General features: G+C 36.0%; 4 protein-coding genes and 3 pseudogenes across 4 annotated transcripts; 4 read left to right on the top strand and 3 right to left on the bottom strand.

Annotated features, from left to right (window-relative positions):
* The first annotated feature begins 1,196 nt into the window (after window positions 1–1,196).
* On the top strand, window positions 1,197–5,745 carry LOC145570083 (non-specific phospholipase C1-like). Its single transcript, XM_081629078.1, has 3 exons — window positions 1,197–2,497; window positions 4,168–4,344; window positions 5,184–5,745. The coding sequence occupies exons 1-3, from the start codon at window positions 1,396–1,398 to the stop codon at window positions 5,495–5,497; spliced, it is 1,593 nt and encodes a 530-aa protein (XP_081485204.1). The 5' UTR covers window positions 1,197–1,395; the 3' UTR covers window positions 5,498–5,745.
* Window positions 5,746–6,459: 714 nt separating this feature from the next.
* LOC145570084 (ammonium transporter 1 member 3-like) lies at window positions 6,460–8,403 on the top strand. The gene has a single exon (XM_081629079.1). It carries the CDS (start codon window positions 6,755–6,757, stop codon window positions 8,141–8,143), a length of 1,389 nt encoding a protein of 462 aa, XP_081485205.1. The 5' UTR covers window positions 6,460–6,754; the 3' UTR covers window positions 8,144–8,403.
* Window positions 8,404–9,637: 1,234 nt separating this feature from the next.
* On the top strand, window positions 9,638–13,686 carry LOC145570081 (uncharacterized). Its single transcript, XM_081629076.1, has 5 exons — window positions 9,638–9,902; window positions 10,037–10,146; window positions 10,249–10,436; window positions 11,301–11,459; window positions 12,945–13,686. Exons 1-5 carry the CDS (start codon window positions 9,730–9,732, stop codon window positions 13,455–13,457), a joined length of 1,143 nt encoding a protein of 380 aa, XP_081485202.1. The 5' UTR covers window positions 9,638–9,729; the 3' UTR covers window positions 13,458–13,686.
* Window positions 13,687–13,833: 147 nt separating this feature from the next.
* LOC145570082 (uncharacterized) lies at window positions 13,834–15,652 on the bottom strand. The gene is made up of 3 exons (XM_081629077.1): window positions 15,265–15,652; window positions 14,514–14,699; window positions 13,834–14,423 (listed from the first exon to the last, which is right to left on the bottom strand). The coding sequence occupies exons 1-3, from the start codon at window positions 15,496–15,498 to the stop codon at window positions 14,004–14,006; spliced, it is 840 nt and encodes a 279-aa protein (XP_081485203.1). The 5' UTR covers window positions 15,499–15,652; the 3' UTR covers window positions 13,834–14,003.
* A 1,506-nt stretch (window positions 15,653–17,158) lies between these two features.
* On the bottom strand, window positions 17,159–20,229 carry LOC145570688 (pentatricopeptide repeat-containing protein At2g29760, chloroplastic-like; annotated as a pseudogene).
* An 84-nt stretch (window positions 20,230–20,313) lies between these two features.
* LOC145570687 (protein NRT1/ PTR FAMILY 5.10 pseudogene) lies at window positions 20,314–22,222 on the top strand (annotated as a pseudogene).
* Window positions 22,223–23,049: 827 nt separating this feature from the next.
* Window positions 23,050–23,481, bottom strand: LOC145570686 (pleckstrin homology domain-containing protein 1 pseudogene; annotated as a pseudogene).
* Between the last annotated feature and the right edge of the window lie 2,148 nt (window positions 23,482–25,629).

Below are 25,629 nucleotides of genomic sequence, written 5' to 3'. Positions count from 1 at the left end.
TTATTTACAAAATTCTTGTCCACGTAGGAATATGTTGGGATCTATTTAATTTTTAAAATGATAAACTGCTATTTGAGATAGCGGTTTTAGTATCAAAACCGCTATTCAAAGTAGCGGCTTTCCTAAGTACTCCACACAGCAACAAACTACTCCGTACTCTGTAGAATACATTATACTAAAAAAAAAAAAAAAAAAAAAAAAAACGACAATCCTCTCCATCTCCACCAGACCACAACGCACATCACATCGCCGATCGTCATCGACGTCCTTCTGCACACCAGCGGCCAACCCAATTCACGTCGCCCCCACCAATTGATGAACAAATTGGTTTTCTGATATTTACCCCCAAATTGATAAGGTATATAGCCCAAATTTTTTTTCCTTCTTAATTCAATTAGTCGATAAATTAATTAAGTTGCTCCCACTTAAAGTCAAAATCAATATAATAAACTCAATTTGTTTTGGAAATTCGGAGTTGTTTGGTTTCGTATTTGAGAATGTTGGGTTTTGCTTTGGTTGCTTTTGTTTCTCTTGGATTTTGCTTTAACTACATGTCAATTTAGCAGTTCTAAGCAAGATTACCATACTTGAAAGATATAATCAATTAACATGGCATCCTTAATCGTAGAAGTTGTGTGGATGGTAGAGCTTGTTACAGGTTGAAGAAATGAGGGGACAATGCCTACAGGTTGAACAACTTTTCCATTATGAGCTTCAGACTAAAACTGCCACTTAAGATAGCGATTTATGTACTAAAACCGCTATCTCAAGAAGCGGTTTATGTACTTTTTAAGCTGAAAAAAAATTAAATAAAATTAACAAAGTTTCCGGATCCTATGTGGACATCAATTTTGTAAATAAGTTTAGTTCCAAAGCAAAATGATAAATAAGTTTTAAATTAATCATATTTTGGTAAATTGTCCTCAATTTCATGACATTGTTTATAAAACTTATTAGCCGTCCAAATATTGGTGACTATATAAGTAGTACTATTAAAACCATTAAAAACTAAAAAATCGACTCGTTTTTTATAAGATATTCGAAACTCGATTAACTTATAAATAACGACAAGAACACTCGTCCTTTTGAATGATAGAGAAAAACAAAACGTTTGTTACACATCCATCACTCATTCAAATTCAGCCTTTAAAATGTCAAAATCACTCAACATTAACATAAATAAAAGTCATACCAACAAAAAACAATGGCGTGTTTGTATTAAACTTTTTGGTTAAATTATCTGCAAAATAATACAAGCACTAGTCAAAGGTATCCAGTTACTTTATCTTTCTCCCAAAAAAAGCTTCCAAAAAATGTTCATTCCACTATTCTCAACCTTATTCCACTAAAAATCACCATATTCCGCCGTTCACCGAACTCCGGTCACCGGGAAATATGTCTCCTCCAACTTTCTCTCTCCTCCCCATTTTCTCTCTCCTCCTTCTTCTTCTCACTCCTCAATCTTCTTCCTTCCCTTTTCCTAAACCAAAACCAGATATTCAATCACCCATCAAAACCATCGTCATTTTAGTCATGGAAAACCGTTCATTTGACCATATTCTCGGGTGGCTCAAATCAACCCGACCCGAAATTGATGGGTTAACCGGAAACGAGTTCAACCGGTTGAATTCCTCGGAACCCGATTCACCCAAAATTCACGTCTCAAATGATGCGGTTTTTGTTGACTCGGACCCGGGTCACTCAATCCAAGCTATAACCGAACAGATATTCGGGTCGACCCGAGTAACTGACCCGGCACCCATGAATGGGTTCGCTCAACAAGCTAATTCCATGTCAACCCACATGCCAAAAAATGTTATGAGTGGGTTTAAACCTGAGTTGGTTCCGGTTTACACTGAGTTAGCCAACGAGTTCGCCGTGTTGGACCGGTGGTTCGCATCGGTTCCTGCGTCAACTCAGCCGAATCGGTTTTATGTTCACTCAGCTACTTCACATGGTGCGTCAAGTAATGTAAGGAAAGATTTAATTCATGGGTTTCCTCAAAAAACAATCTTTGATTCACTTGATGAAAATGGGCTTAGTTTTGGGATTTATTACCAAAATATCCCTGCTACTATGTTTTTCAAGAGTTTGAGGAAGATTAAGCATATAACTAAGTTTCATAGTTATAGTTTAAAGTTTAAATTGCATGCTAAATTTGGTAGGTTGCCTAATTATGTGGTAATTGAGCAAAGGTATTTTGATAAGAATATATTTCCTGCAAATGATGATCATCCGTCGCATGACGTGGCAGAAGGACAGAAGTTTGTGAAGGAGGTGTATGAGACACTGAGGGCTAGCCCTCAGTGGAAAGAAATGGCTTTGTTGATAACATATGATGAACATGGTGGGTTTTATGATCATGTTCCTACCCCTGTTTCTGGGGTTCCTAGCCCTGATGGTATCGTTGGACCCGAACCGTTTTATTTTCGGTTCGATCGGTTGGGAGTTCGGGTTCCGACCTTGTTGATTTCCCCTTGGATTGATAAGGGTACTGGTGAGTTTTCTTGTTCTGTTTTGCTTTTTTGGTGGGTTTTGTTATCTGACTAGTTTTTGTATTTTTATGTTGTTATGTGACTTGTTGAGGTTTATTTTTAATTTTACTGTGATTATCTTAGTAAAAGTGCTGGCCACTAGATTCTCTTGCTATATTTCAATGTGAAGTTTGATAAATTGAGAGGTACATGTTGAGAAAAGATTTTTTGCTTTTTTATCATGTTATAGTACAACTTAAGTGTAAGCGTATGACAGATGTATGATCTCAATTCTTTAGCAATTGTACTGCGGAGTAGGTGTTCATGATTTTGCCGACACTCTTCACCTTTTGATTTTATCACTCAATATTATGTTCTATAAAATTTATTTTAACAAGTGAATTTATGAGCAAAATTGTGACAGTTTAACCAATTGTGTATTAGCTTGCTGGAGTGAAGATAATTGTTTATTTTAGAGTTGGTGAAGATAATAGGGTTGAAGTTGCACTTGCTAACTAACGAACATGGACAAACTTTGTGGGGTGAGGTTGTTTGTTTTTATTAGAGTAAATATATCTTTCCGAAATAAGTTCAACATAATCTGTGAATTGTTGATTAACGATGGCAGCATTTGTAGTTAATGTATTTCATTAAGATCCAATCCAAATCTTGCAGCATTTGAGTAGATTGGGTGTCAGGTACTGACTGTTGTATGTTTAGATAGCAATTCTTTACCTATGGCTCAGGCTATATAGTAGTGAGTGTAGTTGTTTTAGGCAATTCCTATGTAAGGCTTTTATAGTGCAGTAGAGTCTTGATTGTACATGACAGTATGCCATGTTTTTTCTGTGCTGTACAAAATGCTACCTAGTTCTTAGTCTTAGTCTGTTTGCATACTTGCTTGCCTTTTTATCCAAAAGGGTTTAATTTCAAAATGGACTCTTTATTCACTCAAATAGTCGAATGTCTTGTCTTTTATGTTGCCAACTTAGCATTTGACTTGGACCCCCACAATGTAGTTAGAAAGTTATCTTGTGAGAGTTGTGACAAAGAGTTTTGGCTTCTTGTTAAACTCATGACAATATCTTGGTGTTGATAATACTTGCAGCTTGTTTGGTAATTGGTATCAGGTAAACAATGGTGATTTATTTATTTTTAATTTTTTTTTTAATATATTATTATTATTATGATTGTGTATTGTATTTTTTGCAAGAGGTGTACTCTAATAAATTCATGGCATTTGGATTAGACGGGAACAGAAAATTAAAATTAAATTGTGCAGAGTGATTCTTGAAATAATAGTTACTTGTCTTTGCTTATTTTTGGATATTGCATTTTTCTTTGTGAGAAGCATCAACAGATTATGTCTTTCTTATTCACATAATGACATAATAGTTACTTTTGGTTGCTAGGATTACATTACTATCTTAGCTTTGTTTCCAAAAAAAAAAACATTACTATCTTAGCTTGGGTTGTTGTAGTTATGTTTGAATCCTAATTAGGTTCTGTGTAGATTTGGCAATTTAAACAGGGTTGGTTGTTTGGCATATGTTATGGAACATTATGGGCATGAACTATTGCAGCTTTATATAGTGAAGTGTGCAATTGTCTTGAACTAGTGAATTTTATTTTAAATTATTCTCTATAATGTCCAAAAATGGAGGAATAATTTGTTCATTTTGGGTTGCTGTAGTAATCCGAAAGCCTGATGGACCTACTCCAACATCTGAATTCGAACATTCCTCCATTCCTGCTACTGTGAAGAGACTTTTCAACTTAAAATCGAATTTCCTTACTAAACGAGATGCCTGGGCTGGAAGCTTTGAAAAGTACTTCTATCTGCGTGACACTCCACGTGAAGATTGTCCAGGTTAGTTTTAGTATCCTTTTCTCTCCTCTCTGATCAAAGCATTAATGTTTATAAAATATAGGAAAATTTTTAAATTACCACCCAAAAATGTATCCATTTTTAAAATAACCACCCGTTTAATTTTTTATTTTATTTTACCACCCCTTAAATTAAAAAACTACTCAGATTACCATCCATTTCAAAATTTTGGTGGATTTCTGTTATGTGGACCCACCCAACGGCTAGTAACGGCTATGTCTAAGCATTACAATCAGCCCTGTCTTCACTCCACCTCCCTCTTAAACCAGTTTATTGAGTACAAGACAACCTAAAACCAAAAGAAAACAACTAAAAAAAACAAGAGCTTGCTGTCTGAATTGCCACTACTACTGATCATCTTCTTCCTGTCACCACTAAGAGTCGTTGGGTGGGGCCCACATAAGAGAAATCCATCAGAATTTTGAAATGGGTGGTAATCTGAGTAGTTTTTGGAATTTAAGGGGTGGTAAAATAAAATAATAATTTTAACGGGTGGTTATTTTGAAAATGGATACATTTTTGGGTGGTAGTTTAAAAATTAACCTAAAATATATAACTATAGAGTTCAAGGTGTCCCAATCATCTATACAACAATATTGTGGGCTTCCGCAGTTTTCATATAACGATAAAGTTCAAGCCTCTGTACTCTAGTTACACGGTGCTTGATAAGCTGTGCCATTCATTCATAACAAAATTTGATGACCTCATGCCTTTCAGAAACCTAAGATTTTATAGCTGGTGCTGTCTCATGTTTTGTTTTGACTTTTGAGTATCTATTGGTTACTTTCTAACTTGCAAGTATGTGTGCATCCCTAAAATAGAGAAACTGCCGGAGGTTAAGAGATCACTAAGGCCATTTGGAGCCAGAGAAGATGCAAAACTTTCAGAATTTCAGATGGAATTAATACAACTTGCTTCGCAACTTAATGGTGACCATGTTCTGAACATTTATCCGGATATTGGCAAAAACATGACTGTGAATGAAGCCAATCAATATGCAGAGGATGCAGTGCATCGATTTTTAGAAGCTGGGAAAGCAGCTATTAAAGCTGGAGCTGATGAATCAACTATCGTCACAATGAGACCATCTCTTACCAGTCGGACTTCTGGTGGTAGCCTCAGCAGCTATCAATAGAACCGTTGTTTCTTCTAGGTTACACTTTGTGAATATATTTATATACTACAGATCAAATGTACTTTTATGCAACCTTTGCTAAGAACTTAGTAGGAAAAGAGCATGGAAGAATATTAATATTTTGTAAATATATCATATTGAAAGAGTCTTCTTGTCTCTGGGAGAGGCATGCTGCTGAGTTCAGAGGCAATGGAGCATCTGTTGTGATTTGTCTATATATATATAAGATTGAGATTTCAAGCTACTAAGGTATGCCCTTATAGACCTTATTCCATCATCTGTAAGTTTTTTTTTTTTCTTTTTGGTGCACATCATCTGTAATTTTCATATTACGTTCTGCAACTGTAATGTCCTGCTGAAGATCATGAAAATATGTTTGATGTTCTGTAATTATCATATTCCAAAAGCATCTTCTTTTGTTTGATTTCCTGTTGGCTCCATATGCATTTTTAAGGCACTGAAGATCATGAAAATTTGTTTTGCTGGGATCTTATCAAATTTATTGAGCCCACTTGGTCCCCTAGTGTCATGTGGTTCAGTTTTACTGTAGTTGTGTAAATATGAAAATGATATTAAAATTTTTGGTCACTTATAGCTGATGAAGTTAACCTAAGGGGGTTGATTAAAGAGTTTCTCTTCCTTTGTTTCTTGGTTATATGCCCCCATTAGGCCTTTTTTTTTGGTGTAAAACACTAAATTCACCCAAAGATATGCAGGTTATTACTTTTATTTGCGATTTAGTGTATATTTGTCTATCATCCCTCATAGATGTGAAATATGCAAAACATTAGTTGTATAAAATAAATTAGGCTGCAAAGAGTTTGGTACTTTCAAGTATTTTATTAGGGCTAATCTTATCTGATTTTCCTGGAGGGTGTAGTTTCATACCCAAATTGGTATAGACGTATAGTAGTAATTGTACCAGGGTTACAAAGGATAAGAAATTCATGTTTGGGGCTCCAATGATTTTGGAAGTGGCCCCAATTTTTAGCTTTGGATTTAATAACTTTTAACAACTCACCCAAAGCTAGTGGTCAAGTTGCTGATATTTAACTGTCATTCTCACACTCTCCTATCAATCTTACACAAGTCCTACAGCCACCATTCAACTTGTTGATCACCATAACCCCAAGAATATAATCCATCTGTAACCTCATCATTTCTGTCTCTTTTAGTGCCAAATTCCTTTATAGTTCCATACTTGAAATTCTCCCATCACCAATCACTTCTATCTTTGTTCAATCTCTCAAATCTGTGATGGCAGTTTCATGGGAACAGAGTGTTACAAGCTCAATAAATGCCATATATCTCCTCTTCTCAGCCTACCTTGTTTTTGTAATGCAGCTCGGATTTGCTATGCTATGTGCAGGTTCAGTCCGTGCTAAGAACGCCTTGAACATAATGCTCACCAATGTTGTTGATGCTGTTGTAGGCAGCCTCTCGTACTACCTCTTTGGTTTTGCTTTCGCCTTTGGAACTGGCCCTGGATCCAACCCTTTCATCGGTACACATTTCTTTGCCCTCGAAGGTGTGCCTGATGGTGAATATGACTATAGTTTCTTCCTCTACCAATGGTCATTTGCTATTGCAGTTGCTGGGATCACCAGTGGCTCAATAGCTGAGAGAACACAGTTTGGTGCTTATCTCATTTTCTCTTTCTTTCTTTCTGGATTTGTGTACCCTATTGCAGCTCATTGGGTTTGGTCTTCCAGTGGTTGGCTTAGCCCTAGTTCTGCTAATCTGTTTCTTCGTTCAGGGGCTATAGACTTCGCTGGAAGTGGTGTGGTTCACTTGGTTGGTGGTATTGCTGGACTTTGGGGCTCCATTATTGAAGGACCACGGGTTGGTCGGTTTGATGCATTTGGGAAGCCTGTTTCCATAAGAGGTCACAATGCAACTCTAGTGGTTCTAGGTACGTTTTTGCTGTGGTTTGGTTGGTTTGGGTTCAACCCAGGCTCTTTTGGTGAGATCCTAGTAGCATACCCAACCACCACCGACCAAGGTAATTGGACTGCCATAGGACGGACTGCTGTTACCACCACATTGGCAGGTTCAATGTCCGGAATAGTTACCCTGTTTGGAAGACGTCTGTTGATAGGTCATTGGGATGCACTAGATGTTTGCAATGGTGTCCTTGGTGGGTTTGTTGCCATAACATCCGGTTGCTCAGTGGTTGAACCATGGGCTGCTGTTGTATGTGGGTTTGTGGCAGCTTGGGTCTTAATTGGACTCAACATGTTGGCACTGAAACTGCATTTTGATGACCCATTAGAAGCAGCTCAATTGCATGGCGGGTGTGGAGCCTGGGGTTTGATATTTACAGGATTGTTTGCCAAGGAAGAGTTCATAATCCAGGTTTATGACTCCGGCGTTGGTGGCATCTCTCGTTCTTATGGCCTCCTGCTGGGTGGGGGTTGGGGCTTGTTCGGTGCTCAAGTAACCGAGCTTATAGTGATTGCTGGCTGGGTTAGTGTGACTATGGGCCCGCTGTTTTACATCTTGCATAAACTGAGACTGTTAAGGATATCTGTCCATGAAGAAGTAGCTGGTCTTGACATATCTAGCCATGGAGGCTATGCCTACCATAACCAAGATGAAGATGAACGTCCACAGCGTTATAATGACTATATGCAGATGCGCAACTAGTCTTGAACTTGTTTATCAGAAGCTTATCAGTTCTATCTTTCATCAATGATTGCCACTTAATTCTTATTTTTCCTGCTGCAGATGTATTTTGCATATTTGCAAGTTGAAATTGTGTTTAGTGTCTATAGCTTGTTATTAGTGTGTACATTTTGTACCTTTTAAAAAAAAAAAAAAAAAAGTGTGTACATTTTGTAAATGATACCTTCTTATATTTCTAAATAAATTTTAGTAAACAATATTAATTCTAGTCAAATTTTATAATATCACTTTGTAACATGCCATTAGATTGTTGTCCTTTGGATTGGTGATACTGATTGAACAATTGTAAGCTTGAATTGAGCTCAATTGTGAAGTGAACTTACACCTATCATTGACTTGGTCCACTTAAGTTACTCGAGCTAGCCAAATGAGTTTAACCAAATATCTCTACAAAGAATTACAACGAGGGTTCTTTACCCTATCACAGGAATGAGGGCTATAAAGAATCAAACACCCATCACTTAGGGGGGAGATGGAGGGACTAACCATCTCTCAATCTCCTCATTCCTCAAAGGCCAACCTCTTATTAGAGGTTTAGCACAATACTATTTTGTAATACTTTGCTACTCCGTACTAGCTAAGGCTTAAGAGATGAGTTTAATTGGACAAACCAAACTTTTAACTTAATCTCTATTAAAATTTTTAAAATTGAATTGACATAAACAAATTTTAACCAAATTTCGACTAAAAAATTGATTAAGGATTATCGCGTATATGATGATACATTGTTGGGGTGAGATTCAACTCGACTCAACTTGACATTAAATTTGGTTGATACTCCTAGCATTACAGATACACATATTGTCATATTGTGTTATGGAGTACAGAATATAAACTTAGAGCATCATCACTCATGGTATAGTTTTATACCACGGTGTAAAAACTCATCAAAAATATGCAATTTTTTACTACATTGGTGGTATAAAACTATACCATTTGATGATATATACCATTCCATGATAAACAATCGCTTTGGTCCCCGTGAAACATGAACCAACCAGGTCACGCCATGTGGCCTGGTTATCATGTATTTTTTTTTTTCAATTGCATTTTAAGAAAAAATTATAAAGTAAAAAATTACCATTGTTCATAATTTTTCAAGACCTACACATAGACACCCATATTGATATAGTTTTATATATTTTTTCGAATTCACTTTTTACTACATAAATTGCTTATTTTATTTAATTAACTTTACAAACATTAATTAGTTATTTCTAATAATAAAATGAAATATAATTATAATTAAATTAAGTGTATCATTAATACAAATAGGAGAGAGAAAGTGTGGTGGTAAACTTTTTTTATACCATAGGTGAGATGATTTTTGGAAAAAATATATTATATTATGATATATATAATGTGGAGGAGTGAGAAAGTGATAGTGAGAGAGGGATGATATAAATTTTTATATCATGAGTGAAGATGGTCTTATAAAAAACGAAATATTAACAATTCATCGCGGGATTTGGGGTTTTAAAATTCCCCCAAATTGAAAACCCTAGAATCTCAACTCTCGATTACTCAACCCTAGAATCAATTGCAAGATGAATCCATTAACATTAGTGAAGAGAATTCAAAGTATAAATGCTAAAGAAGCTGATTTAGGGATTTCAGATGAAGCTTCATGGCACGCCAAGTACAAAGATTCTGCTTACGTTTTCGTCGGCGGCATTCCTTACGATCTCACCGAAGGCGATCTTCTCGCCGTCTTTGCTCAGTACGATTTTTTATTTAATTTTTTCAATTTTAATTAATTTTACATTTCTGTTTGTTTAATCGTTTTTTGTTCCTAAGTAAATTTGTTGATTTTGCTGATTTTTTTATTAAGTTTTTCAATTGGATTTTGTGAAGATATGGAGAAATTGTAGATGTTAATCTTGTACGAGATAAAGCCACTGGAAAATCGAAAGGTTTTGCATTTGTTGCATATGAGGATCAAAGAAGTACAACTCTAGCTGTAGGTGAGATTTTCTCTATTGTTATTATCGTGTTTCGAGTACGAGTGAGCTGAATGTAAGGTTTGAATGAAATGAAGTATTTAATTTTGTTATTTTGGTCTGCAGATAATTTGAATGGTGCTCAAATTGGTGGCAGAACTATTAGGGTTGATCATGTTGCTAAGTATAAGAAAAAAGAAGAGGAGGATGAGGAGACGGAGAGGCAGAAGAGGGAAGAACGAGGTGTTTGTCGTGCTTTCCAGAAAGGCGAGTGTAAATATGGTGATGCGTGCAAGTTCTCTCATGACGAGCAAGTATGATTGTTTACCAAGTTTTATAAGTTCATTTCTGTTGGTTATGCTGTAAACAGATTGATCATTTATCTGTCTGGTTATTTGTGCCTGTGAAATTCATTGATGACTTGCTGAGCTGCTGCAATAAGCTTTAATTTCATTGTCATATTGTGCATTCGCAGGATAACTAGCACGTGTGTGTTTGGGAGATAGTCCTACTGCATAGCTTTCTGTTTATTTGGGGCTTTCTTTTAACAGGTGGAACCTGTGCTTCTTGTTAGCTTTACACTAGTAGGATTAGCTTAAATTTTGGTTAATTAAACCATTTTCCAATATTTTATCTGTATCCTTGAAATTCAACAATCTTATTGCCACCAGAACCACTAAAAGGAAATTGGAAGGTTCACCAATGCATATGGATCTATTGGTAAAATTGAATCAATTCAGGGTGGGGACCCGTCAAAGATTATTCTAGAGGCCTTCTGGTGGTCGTGAACTTACTACTAACAGTGAGTGACTAATGAATAAAGCCTAAAGAGGTAGGATAGGAGATTAAAGTGTAAAGAGAAGAAATTTACCAATTGAAAGCTGTGTTAATTGAAGATTAGGGTATAGGCAGAGTTTATATCAATTCACCAAGTTATTGTTTAGAAGTTAGAGAATAGGTTGTCTATCAAATAGATGGTTTCAGAAACATTAATGCTTTAATTGATTGAGGAGGAGTAAGCTCAATCATTTTAGACTATGTTGTTGGTGGTCTTTTGGTTCCTAACATCCTATGTGTCCCTTTTTAATTATTAGCAATTGATTCATCTGTTGCATAATCTCTCTTGCTTTATGGGCAATTGTTATTATTTTTTTTTCTAATTGCACCTTGTTCTATAGAGAGCTGCAGACACTGGATGGGGTCACGAAGAAGATAAAAAGTCAAAGTGGGAAAATGACAAATCATCCTACCCTAGGAGAGAACGGGGTGTTTGTCGTGCCTTCCAAAAGGGTGATTGTACATATGGAGATTCATGCAAATTTTCTCACGATGAGCAAGTATGTTTGTAGTTTTATCTTCAATCTGGCTGTTTGTATTTGTCTTTGAAATATTGCATGATTTTACTGGCTGGCTTTGTAGATAAAACAGGAACCCTTATCCACCGTTGGAGACATCCTTCTGTAATTCCGTTAATGAACTCATTATTTAGTCTTTTTAATATATCATACAATTTTAGACTTCATGTGTTTCTTGATTTCCTGTGTTTCTTAAGACCATCTTCACTCATGGTATAAAAATTTATACCATCCCTCTCTCTCTACCACTTTCTCACTCCTCCACATCATCTATAACATAATACAATATACTTTCTCCAAAAATCATCCCACCTATGGTATAAAAAAAGTTTACCACCACACTTTCTCTCTTCTATTTGTATTAATGATATACTTAATTTAATTATAATTATATTTCATTTTATTATTGGAAATAACTAATTAATGTTTGTAAAGTTAATTAAATAAAATAAGCAATTTATGTAGTAAAAAGTGAATTCGAAAAAATATATAAAACTATATCAATATTGGTGTCTATGTGTAGGTCTTGAAAAATTATGAAAAATGGTAATTTTTTCATAATTTTTTACTTTATAATTTTTTCTTAAAATGCAATTGGAAAAAAAAAAAAAAAAAAAAAAAAAAAAGGATACATGATAACCAGGCCACATGGCGTGACCTGGTTGGTTCATGTTTCACGGGGACCAAAGTAATTGTTTACCATGGGATGGTATATATCATCAAATGGTATAGTTTTATACCACCAATGTAGTAAAAAAATTGCATATTTTTGATGAGTTATTACACCGTGGTATAAAATTATACCACGAGTGATGATACTCAAAGAAAACTTCCTGGAACATCTCAGAAGTTGCACTGATGAATCCTTCTGTTTTTACTCCGTAGCTTATTGTTTATTTGGGGCTTTCTGTTAATCCGTGGGTCTTTGCCTTTTTAAATATTTTTACTTGTGAATTTAGTTAAATTTTGGTAAAGTGGACCCCTTTCTTACCATTTAAACATATCCCTTGAGCTTGACAAACCTATTTTCCACCATCGAAGGGAAATTGGAAAGGTTGCAAATTCCAATGGATCTCTTGGTGAAATTGAAGTAGGGGGTGGATTCATCAAAGAGAATTCTAGACGCCTTCTAGTGGTTCTAGTGGTGGTGTACTATTAATTAGTGGGTATGCCTAAAAGAGTGGAATAGGAGATTGAAGAGTAAGTAGAGGACTTTCATCACCTGGAAGTTCAGGGCATAGTTCATCATATTGAATGTAGGAAAAATATGCATACCATATACTGTAGAGGATTTAATCAACTAGAATGATTTCATCAACTTTAGATTATGCTGTAGGTGGTCGTCTCCCTTCATTCCCCATGTGTCCTTATCCAGTTTCAACTGCCAATTAATTTGCTGCATACCTTATCTTCTTAGCGTTACTGGCAACTGGAATTTATTTATTTTAATTGCACAAATTTCCATAGAGAGCTGCAGACACTGGATGGGGTCCTGAGGAGGATAAGAAGTCTAAGTGGGTGAATGACAATCGTTCAAAGGATAATAAAAGATCACGGGATGCTCCACCTAGTCATGGTCCAGAGCGGAAAAAACCTGATGTTTATGGTGGAAGAATTTCTGGAGGAAAGGAAATTGCTGACAAGAAAGTTGAAGATGGTTTTGACACAAGAGACAGGGGCAAGCGATCAGAATACAAAGATGATCGAGACAAGCGACCACTTGAAAGATCGAGGTATGAATCTGAATCAAAATCTAGAGATGATTATGACAGAAGGGGAGAAAAATGGTCAAGGAGGAGTGATGCACAACCTTCTGTGAGGGATTTGCGAAATGAGAAAGACGGGGATAGAGATAGGGATAGGGGGAAACGGTCATCCTATACTAGGGATTCTTCCCCTCAACGTCATAGAGACAGGGATGATGGTGATCAGCGCCAAGCCAGACGTGATGAAGATTACCATAGATCTCAGAGAAAATAGGAATTTTAACTTGTGTAAGCTTTCTAGGACCAGCATGATTTTCCCTCTTTCTTGTGACGAGGATAAAGCATTGCTTCTCTGTTACATTGATGTATACATTGTACTGTTACTTGCTTTAATAGTTTCTCCCTCAATTTTGGGATAGTTAATGCATCTGTTGAAGCTAATGGTGTCTGCTATGATCAAATACTGACATTATTGATTTTCTGACATTTTCTCGCTGTTGTCTAAAGCGCTTTATGCTTTTGAGGAGTGTTTTTAGTGCTTTATGATTTGACGAGAGGAATGCTAAAAATTAATTTGGAGAAATGTTAGTTGTTGAAATTTGGAGAATATTTGCAGTTAGGATTCTAGGATCAATCTGTACACTGGAACATTGTAAAGGTTATCAATTAATGGCTTGTTTCCTCATAACAAAGGGAAATTTTATTGCTACTAGTATTCATACTACTTAATCAAAATGGTACATCTGCAATCTGCTTTATTCTTGTTTCCAGGTGCATCAGCACCAAGTGTATTCTCAGTGAGAACTAACTTTTAGTTTTCCTAAGCATTTTTTTCTTTAGAAGATGATACTAGCTGAGTCAAGCCTGGCACAAGGACCGGACCTTCATCGAGGGGAACCAAATTCCCTTCGTCTCCTAGTTCAGCTGAATTTTTATCTGCCTTTGCCTGTCTTTCAAAACCTTTTCCCTCTGCCACTTCTTTTGTCGGGGCCATTTTGTCTGAATCTGGAATAGATGGTTCCTCCAATGTGTTACGCATAAGTTCTTCATTTTCTTCAGTAGCTTGTTGCTCTTCACTTATATTGTGTGCTTCTGCATTATCCCATTCTTCAGTCACAGTTATAACATTCTTGGTCTCCCATGCCTGGAAACTCCTGTCTGGACCAGGTTGCCACATGATTTCACCCATGCTGTTCTTATGCAAGACTTTGTACTGGATAGACTTCCCAACCGGCAATTCCTAACAAACACGGGAGGAGAAAAGGAAAATCAATCACAATTTTTTGGTTGCTAATTTGCATATGTATGTCCATTTCCTATAGACTCTTACCAAAAACAGACTCCAGATGTGGCCTTCTGACCAGTTGAATGGGATGGCCTCTGATGGGTTCCATGACCCCAGAATTGGGTCATCGCCTACTATAAGAATTTGATCACCAAATTGGCACTCTTTCTCCACCTGAAATTTCACACAAACCGACTTGTAGAGCTCTGTTGTTTCAGCTCCTGCTCCAACCTACAAAGCCGAGGTTATAAGATACTTAGATTAAGTTCATCTCTCAAAAGTACTGTGCTTTTCTTTCATAAAACGAAAAAATTTACACATCAGTCTAAAGTGCATCGGACAGAAAATTGCTACATCTATCCAAATGCAAAAATCCCTTGTCTCATAAAACACCATTTATCATCAAATAGCAACATTTGATCATGTTAGAAATTCTGTTTACACAACAGATTGTATACCGTTAGAATTTGCAACAGTGTAATATTGCTCTGTTTGTTTACAACAGACATGGTTGTTTAATGGTATAGCTAACTTGAGGCTTTCTTCTATGTCCTACTGTTGTTATCAGTCCATCAGCTTATAGCGTAACAAGTCTGGAAGTGTCCGAAAAACACACTACTAGTAATGTGCTACATAACCAAATAACCTTAATAAATAATAATACATACTCTGTAAAAACTAAGTGAAGAACGAAAACAAAAACGAAAAATTACAAACATTTTCAATCAGTAGTGTACTAGAATTAGGTACTATAAGAAGGAAAACAGTAAATATTGAATTAGAGAGAAGAAGTAACCTCTGACTGTAACAATGAGTGGCAGTGAAACACTTTCCTAGTTGGAGATAAGCTTTGTTGAGGAAGATTGACACAATGTTGCATCATGCTAATACTGTCATATGCTGCAAATTTCCTTGCAAGTTTTACAGTCTTTGGCAACAATAAGGATGTTTTTTGCTCATTTACGATGCGACAAGAATCGGCTCCAAACATCTTGGCAGAATAAGCAGTTTGCGATCCCATCACTTTCATTATGCAATTCAAACTGTTGTAGAGAAAGTATAGAGGGTTGAAGGAGAGGTTGCTTGGTGCTGTAGTTGCTTTCAGCTCAATAAAAACAGTTTTTTTTCCTGGCCAAAGATTCCTGGGAGTTAGTAATTTATCGTTACATGAAAACTAACAAAGGTACATCTTCAATTATGAAGTTGAATCTAGTACTTTCTTAAATACTACTTGCAAAATAAATGTCTTGGGAAACATGTTTCACGAATTTTGCTAAATCTACTATCTACCACAAATCTTAAAGTAAGGCACTGGTTTATTTTGCTCCCCACTTGAATACCACAATTTTGTTGTTTTGTTGAATTCCACAAACTTTTAGTTTTGTTTTTGTTTTTCCTTTTTTTTTTTTTTAACAAACACTAATTTTAGTTATTTTTTTACTGTATTTTCTGATGAATTATTCAACTTTAAATATGAATCACTTAGTTGATAAGAATTTATATCCAAGAGACTTCCTTTTTACTTGCTCTACAATTTTAGAAGAGTAGAAATGTATAGAGAAAGATTATTGTGTGTAAGTGTGTAACATGTGTGAAACTATTTTCAAAGTTAAAGAAAGAAAAAAAAAAAAACATTTACCTAACTAAATAAAGCAAGCAAAATGGGGAACTTAATCATATGAAATGGTTAAGATTTATTTCATTGGTTTTTATTGAGGAATATATCATTGTTACTTCACACTTGGAGGGGTATTTAGAAAGGGTTATATATTTGATAGATTCATTATTCAATAATAAATTTTGCACATATTTTGGAATGGTCTATTTTTAACTATAAATTATTAAAACAAATACAAAGTGTTAGGGGATCTAGTCATATGAAATATATATAGTTTTGTACTTTTGTTGGAAAACTTTATGAGATAACGGACTTACAAAATTATGAGTGATTAGGATAATGTACCTAAAATAAAATTATTTAGAATTAGAATGCTCTTTCAAACATAAATGACAACCATGCCATATTGCCATCTATACTCCCGAGAGTGAGGGATAGCTCAAGTGGTTAGAGCTCCCTCCCGGTTCCGGGAAATCCTGAGATCGATTCTCACCCCGGCCCTTGTGGCACTCTGAACACCAAAAAAAAATCTATACTCCCTTCATCTCATATTAATTTTCTCTTATGTAATCTCAAAATAATTTAATGCAAGTTTTTTTTTTTTTTTTCGAGCTATTTCAAATAAATAAACTTTTACCAAACTTGGGATAACCAATTATTTTTTAAATGTAAGCAAATATATTTATACAAACTATTGTAATACGACAATTGGGATCAAGGGAATTGCAATTAAAAAATCTTACTCCTTATTATTATTTAAAAAAAAAAAAAATCAGTCTACGAGGCAGTGGAGCACACCATCGTTTAGAATAACACAAAAGTCACAAATCATTAAAAGAGAAATGTTGACTATGAGCATAACAAGGGAATAAGACGAAATTCTTTGCAACAAGCAGAGCACCTTACAATATTTGCACACTTGGAAGTACAGAGAACTCCATAATAAGGTTGACTAACATCATCATCTAACTACAGATATCATTATTTTAGCAGATGCCATTTACATTTTAGCAGAGTTTTTATTTTAAACTTCACCTCAATCACCACTAGTCATGTAGTCATGCTTTTAGCTTCACCGATACTCCATACAAGAACATAATCCGTCTGTGAAATGAAGAAAACGAAATCAATCTCTCAACAATATCTTCCTGTTATAAACCCTGGAGACGATATTTGCAAATGAGTGGCAGTCTCCACAAACACGAGCATTTTTCACAATTCTGATAGACTGAGGTGGTGCAAGGCAGAGGAGCCCAAATGAAATAGCCAGTTTCTCACTGTGAACACATAGTGCCTGCTCTTTCATACTTTCCTCGCCATCAACTTGCAAAATATGTGATTCATCAAGTACAACCCCATCAGTTTTCAGCTTTGAAACGATTTCATTGAGCTTATCGTATATTTCCATGGCCATAGGATGAGAATTATCAGCAACTAGAAACTCGTGGACAGTACCATTGACCTCTATAGAACTACAACCTGGTTCATTCTTCAAACCAGAATCTTTTATAAACTTCCTCAACTTAGCAACCTTGTCCCAATTCCCAATTTAGCATAAACATTGGATAGCAAAACATAAGCCCCATCATTTTTGGGCTCTAATCTGAGCAGACGACTAGCAGCTAATTCTGCAAGACCAACATTTCCACGAAGACAGCATGCCCCCAGCAAAGAAAGCCAAACAGAAGCAGTGTGAGGGGCCTCCATCTTCTTTATTAGATCCATGGCCTCGCTAAAATACCCTGCACGACCAAGGATGTCAACCATGCAAGAGTAATGCTCAGCTTGAGGCTTAATTCCATAAAGTGGCTGCATTTCGTTGAAGAAAAACCTGCCTTCCTCTACTAATCCTGCGTGGCTGCAAGCAGATAATACATTAATAAGAGTCACAGCATTTGGTTTAACTCCAGCATCTTGCATTCTTGAGAAAATATCTATTGCAGCTCTACCATGACCATGCATCGCATGACCAGCGACCATGGCACTCCAATTAAAAACATCTTTCTTCTTCACAGAGTTGAACACGTCTAATGCTCTTTCTAGATCTCCACATTTTGAATACATGTCAATAAGTGATGTACAGAGATAAGAATTCAACTTAATACCTTGCTTCTCAATGTAAACATGGATCCAACTTCCCATGTCAGCTGCACCCAGCTGAGCACAGGCTGATAAAACACAAACTAGAGTCACTTCATTAGGTTTTGGACTCTTATCTGCCAATAACTGCTGGAAGATATTCAGGGCTTCTTTTGACTTTCCATTTTGCTCATACGCCCAAAAAAGGGCATTCCAGGCAGCAATATCCCTAAAAGGCATGGCACGAAAAACATGGGAAACTTCCCTAACCCTCCCCAGCTTAGCATATCCAACAAGCTTAGTTGTCCATGAAACTACATCTTTCTCCTCCATCTCATCAAACAACTTTTTTGCATCCTCCACACTCCCACATTTCATATACATATCTAGTATTGCATTGTTCAATGTCAAGTTCGATTTAATTCTATTCTTCCTTATATGCGAATGCATCACCCTCCCTAACTCCAAATTCCCGGTCTTTGAACAAGCAGAAAAAACACCAACCATTTTCACCTCATTTGGCCTAACATCCACCCCCTCCATAGCCTGGTATAACTCCAAAGCCATCTCAGGGCAACCCCCTTGTACATAAGCATTGATCATCGAATTCCACGATACAAAATCCTTAACATGAATGCTCATAAACACCCTGTACGCCGCACCCATATACCCACAAGCAGAATAAAAACGTATAAGCGAGTTAAGAATAAACAAGTCATCAGCAAGCTCAAGCTTCACAGCCATATACCATGAATCGCCCTTCCCAATTTAGCATCATCAACAACCTCAGACGCGGCTTTAATAACAAAAGGGAAGGTAAACTTGTTGGGTAATTCAGGGCATTCATGAAGCATACGAAGAAAAATAAACAAACTCCGAACTGGGTCATCATCACTTGAAGCATAAGCTCGGATAAGAGTGTATTTGGTTGGGGAATTTCATCAAACACCTTCTGGGCATAATCAAGATCACTCAAAGATGAAATTGCTAGTGCAGAAAAGAGTTTGCTTGATGAATATGGATCAAAGAAAAGACCAATACGAAGTAATTGAGCATGAATTTGTTTGAGTTGGGATGATTTTGTGCATCTGTGATCTGTCAACCATTAAAAGAAGAGGGTGTTCTGCAAAATAACGGTCATTGTTGACAGTTAAAGATGAATTCCTAGAAAAATGGCGGGAATGTACTGATAACATAGGGAAGTTGGAAATTGCAACTGCCATTACTTTACTTGATGCTGTTCTTGCTTAACTTGATTTTTATTTGTTTAACACTAATGTGTTCTTTCTTATCTCCATGCTCTACAAATGACAATTAGGGTGAATTATGTAATCCTTATCAAAATTTCAATAGACCTAACTATGACTAACTTATAACTTTAGGTAATATTACAAAGTAAACTATTGAAACCCGTATTGCAAACTACAGAGTAATTTAATTGGTTAAAAATTTGAGAATGTTACCCAAAATGTTAATCAAACAAAAATATTTCCGTTCACATTAATATTGCCTTAAAAACAGGCTCATTCATTTTGTAAATTTTAAAGTACTTTTTTCTCCTATTGTACATTTTTATCAATTGCTATCGATCAAAGTACAAAGATTTGAGATTATTGTCCTAACAAATTATTATTGAATGTATTTCTTTAGCTGTTTTTTTTTTAACAGGATCTTTAGGTGATTTTAAGAGACGAATGTCAATAAAGAGATTCTTTGCCATTATTAGCACAATTATGAGAATAATAAAACCTTACTAGTATGGGAGGTTTTATTTATTTATGTAAAAACAAGAACAAAAAACACCGATTTTAAACCCTGAATTCTTGTAAATTGTAAGGCTCATAAACCTAGTATTGATCACAAGTAGCAAGCACTTACTAAATATAGCAAGAGAAAAATGTTTTATGAGTGGAAGTGAATTATTATATACAGTGAAGTTGACAACTTCATAAATCTCCCCGTGTATGTTTTTCCATCCTCCGTTACTAACGGTTTGTTCTTATGAAAATTGTGTACAAGAAATAATCACCTACATTTACAATTCTGATCACATCTTAACAACATTATTGTTATAGTTGTGTTTAATTCACAATAACAAAGTGTTATTCCAAATCTCCAATTCTCGTAAACGTACACTTATCAGTTCTAATGGAAGAACAACAACGATACAGCACGGTAAACACCGTGCCGGGCTACGTCAACTATAGGCATCGTCCTGCTGTAAGATCAAGGCATGGAAGTTGGATATCGGCCTGGTTTCTCATCTGTAAGTAGATTATTATACGTTTAATTTTTAACCAGCCTTTTTCTTGTTTTTGAATGTGTTATGTGTAAGTTAATAAGCGCGATTTTTATTGTTTAAAGGGTCAGAGGTAGCGGAGAGTGTTGCTTTTTCTGGAATCTCAGGAAACTTGATGGTTTTTTTGACGGATAAGTTAGGAGAGTCTACGGCAATGGCAGCTACGAATATCAATGCTTGGAAAGGGGTTGGTTTTATCCTTCCTATCGCGGGTGCTATTGTTGCTGATACTTGTATGGGAAGATACTTAACCATTGTTGTTTCTTCCATCATTTATATCATAGTAAGTATCACTTCAATTCATACATTATACATAGTCCTAGATGTAATCGAGGGGCGGGTGGTTTGATGTATTATTGTCAAGTTTGTACTATGATACAAATGCACATAAAGTTGCTAATTATGTACTTGTATGTTTTTATGTTCATTTCAATTGGGATGGCTTACCAGGGGCTTGGATTGATAACTTTGTCAACGGCGTTACCTACCCTTATGAAGGGTGACAATCATGAATTGTTGCAGAAAATAATGTTCTTTGCTGCCCTGTATCTGTTTGCTCTTGGCAGAGGAGGGCAGAATCCTTGTATACAGGCTTTCGGAGCTGATCAGTTTGATGGAAACGATCCTCAAGAGAGCGAAGCCAAAAGCTCTTTCTTTAACTGGTGGAACTTTGGTGTTTCTATTGGTGCTTTGCTAGGTCTTGTAATATTGAGCTATGTCGAGGACAATCTCAGTTGGGGCCTAGGATTCGGAATCCCTTGCATTATCATGGTATTTGGCACGGGCTTGTTCTTGCTGGGAACTATGACTTATCGGTTTCCTCTAAAAGTTGAAACCAAAAATCCATTCAGAAGGATTGGAAGAGTGTATGCAAAAGCAGCACGAAACAGGAATCTTGATCATCCTTTTCCTGAGCAACGACCCACTCGTAGACAGCTGAAATGCCTCGATAAAGCCTTAATTGTACGTGAAGATGATGTGGATGGAGGTTGCAGCGAAGAGGAAGTAGAAGAGGCGAAGGCAGTCCTTAGGCTATTTCCCATATGGGCAATGAGTTTCGTGCTAGCCATTGTGTATGCTCAAAGTGGGACTTTTTTCATCAAACAAGGCGATACAATGGATCGAATGATTGGATCTAAGTTACAGGTACCATCAGCATCCTTACAGGGTCTCATGAACATCACTATGCTTATCTCAGTACCTATTTATGACTATGTGTTCGTGCCAGTAGTCAGAAGACTAACCGGAAAACCTAATGGAATAACAATGCTTCAAAGAATTGGAACTGGGTTGTCCATAACTATTCTTACAATGGGAGTTAGCGCGATAGTAGAGAGAAAAAGGCTAGAGCTTGCTTCGCGACATGGGCTGCTTGATTCGCCAACAGCAACCATACCAATGAGTGTTTGGTGGTTGCTTCCGCAATATGTGTTGTTCGGATTCACAGTTTTATTTGCCTTGGTTGGCCTTCAAGAATTTTTCTATGACCAAGTCCCTAATGAATTGCATAGCGTTGGACTGGCTATCACTTCAAGTATACAGGGCTTAGGGTACTTTTTGTGTAGCCTCATTGTATCGTTCGTCACCAAAGCAACCAAAATAGGTGGGAGAAAGGGTTGGATCACTGATAACTTGAATCGCTCACACCTTGATTACTACTATTGGTTGCTTGCTGGTATAAGTGCCGTAGATTTGGCTCTTTTCGTCTATTTTGCTAAATCATACAAATACTACAAACAAAGACATAGCTTCGAATGAGACTATATCACAATGATGTCAACTACTTTGAGCAATACGGTCTCTCCCCAAGACTTAAACAAACAAGGGTCATATGTGAAGGTGTCGAAATGTCACTGCATCCCAAAATTTTATGGAAATTGTAAGGGCAAATTGTGAATACAAGATCAAAATGAGTTAGCTTACACTCTCCAAAAATCTACCATAGTTTTGATGTAGTATGGTTGATTTTCTATCTAATATTATTGCTAATGACAAATGTAAATATATAAAAGTATTTAGTAATCAATCAATTTTTTAGAATACTAAACACATGAATACATATACTCCTTTAAGTAGATAATATAGAAAATCCTTACTTTCCCTTTCCTTATGTGTGTTTTTTTTTTTTAGAAAGTACCATGTGATTTTACTAATTTAGATTATAAATTATACTATTAACATGACAATTATTAACATGTTGAATAATAGTCCGGTGTCACAAGCTAGATAATAGTCCTTGTGCCGATTTGACCTCATGTCTTAGGCCTATTCACATTTACTTTAATGAACTGATTGAAGTTGAACTGAACTGTAATCAACTAAAACTAGCACAATATACCTTCACAAAAACTGTGATCAACTGAAAACTAGCACAAATTACCAACACAAAAAACAAAACCCTAACAAACTTGTCAATTCCCTAATTCAACACCAAAATCCAATCAATAAAGAAGAAACAAAAAGCAAAATTAAACCACAATCAATCAATCAATTCAAAAACATACTGAATAATAACAATATCATTATTATTAAAGTGAGAAAAAAAAAAAAAAAAAAAAAAAAACTTTACAATTAATGAAAGAAAATTAACGACGAGAATCATAGTCAACGACCTCGGAATCAGTGACAGATCTAGAGTGCTGAACAATACATCGACCAATAGAATTAATCCATTCTTCCTTCTCTTTATCAGAATCTGCAATGAAGTACATCTTACAACCGTCGGAGGTTGCGATCTCAAAGGAAAAGGGTTTAATTAGCGTATCCTCGGCACCTTTGACGGTGAGGCAACGGCCCACTTGGATAACGCCACGTGGAACAGAGGTGCGGGTGACGGTTGATTCTTTGAACCATAAGAGCTTCCCTTGTTTGAGGACGAACCAACGGCGTCTCCAGGTTTTGATGTACTCGCCTTGTTTGTTGAGCCACCCGACCCTTTCTGGCTCGGCCCAGAATTCAAGTCCCATGTAGTCTTCCGGGTTTGGGCCTGACCCTAAAGCTCTCAATATGCTATCCATTGATTGATTTAATCGAGGTTACTTCCAGATGATCGAGGAGAGAGAAACAAGAGAGAGAGTTGTTTCAGGGGTTTTTGCTTTTTGGTTGGGAAGATTGATGAAGGTTTTATTGAAAGGAGGAGAAGGTTTTGGTGTGTTGTGTCAGTCACGTGATTACATACGACGTCGTTTTTTGGCTTTTGTTTAGGGATTCGTTTTTTCCGAGTCAAGAAATAAAGGGGAGAATAATAGAAACCAAGTAATGCTTTGGGTTGAAGGGGAGAATCAATGCGATCCATATATATAATGCATCACATAATCATATCATATCATAATTTTATCCCGTAGAATTTTGATTGAAATAAGACTCGTATATAATTAGTTTTTAAGATAAAACAATTTATGAGTTTGATTTAGATACGAACATTAAAAATAGGGTTTTTATTTTCTTACAAAGAGTTTGACTTTCTACAAACAATTATTCCTAATAGTAGTAGGTAACTTTAGGGTAGATTTTATGAGTGACCTATGTATAACCGTATGTATCGGATGTATATTTTTTTTATTTGGATTTCTATGGTTTATGGCTTAATGCACATGATTGATCCAGCACGTACGGGCCTGGTCCACTAGGTGCGTGGGCCACTAGGGTTGGACTGAAGGTGAGAATCAATGTGGCTCTTTTCTGTCTTTTCTAAAACAAATCTAATCTCATTGCTTTCATCCATTCCGGTTATATCCTATAAGTAAGTGAAGTCGGCTACATCGATCCCACTTAGAAGTTAATTAATAATTTTCCAGAATTCATATGGCAAAAGCATCTTCGGGTATTATGAGTGATAATGAAGGAGAAATTTTCCTAGATGATTCTGATATTATTGACGAGATTGTACTCGATGGTGAAGATCTCCCTGATGTCGATGATGATGATGATGAAATTCTCTCTGAAGATATGTCATATGCTGAACCTGATGATGCTGTTGAATTATTTGCACGGCATTCCGGGCCACTTTATGCAGTTTGCTTGTCGCAGAATTTTCAAGTACCAGGATGAGATAACTTGCTTGAATTGGCTTGGTGAGTCCATGTTGGTGGCTTCAGGATGTGGTGATGGGAAGATAATAATATGCGATACTCGCTCAGGAGAGCATGTTAGGAGCTTTAAGGGCCACTCAGATAAAATCCAACAACTTGCTGTGTCCGCTGATAACAACTTTCTTGTTTCAGTTTCAGAGGATGCCACTGCTCGTGTGTTTGACATATCAGACTTTAGATGCTAAGTTCATAATTATCTTTGTACCTGTTTTATAGGAAGACAACACTGAATTGCTAATTGTTTAATTTTAATTTGGGGGATTATAAGTTGAAGGCCAATAAAATTAGTATAGTACATTATAAGTGTTTGGAAAATGTTAACTGTTATAGTATATAAGGGTAACTTTAAATACTTTTAGGGTAATTTTAACCCATCTTACAATAACTCAGTGAAAATCCGTCTTAATCAAGAATTTGTGAACAATTAATCGTATTTGTATTGGAAGTACATTTTTTTTTATTTGGATTTCTATGGTTTATGGCCTAATGCACATTAACTAGCACGAGCCTGGTCCACTAGGCGCATGAGCCGCTAGGACTGGATGACGACACGTGCAGTGCACCTGTCCAATAAGTCCCCATCAATAACAATATATACTACGTACTAAAAGACACACCAGTAATCTCCTGGTGTGTCTTTAGTTAGCTTTTTTTTCGCTGAATAAAATTCAATTAAAGAAACAAATCTTATACAAAAATAATTCCCTGACCTTATACTATATAATTACTTAAAATATAAAAGATTTAGCATATGTTTAACACAAATATTTATATAGCTATAAAAAAAATAAAAAATTCTTACCATAATTTTGATCATTTTTTACATCATTTTATATCTAACATATCTTTTGTAATCCTTTATTTTACTCAAAATTTGTCAAATATATTTGTAGAATGTTTATATAAAAAACCAAATATTATGGTAATTTAATGATAGTTATTGAAAATTATCGTACATGACACGGAAACTAACCTAGTTGACATTAAATGACACCCTAGCCACTAGTAGCCAGTACAACAGCGATGTCAATGAAGACTATCCTCGTCTACAATTTCTACAGAAGCCAAGATAGA

This window comes from Chenopodium album, chromosome 12 (assembly GCF_948465745.1).
Source record: "Chenopodium album chromosome 12, dcCheAlbu1.1, whole genome shotgun sequence".
Lineage (NCBI taxonomy): Eukaryota > Viridiplantae > Streptophyta > Magnoliopsida > Caryophyllales > Amaranthaceae > Chenopodium > Chenopodium album.
The sequence above is the reverse complement of the archived record's forward strand: the minus strand, read 5'-3'. Positions and strand labels throughout refer to the sequence as shown.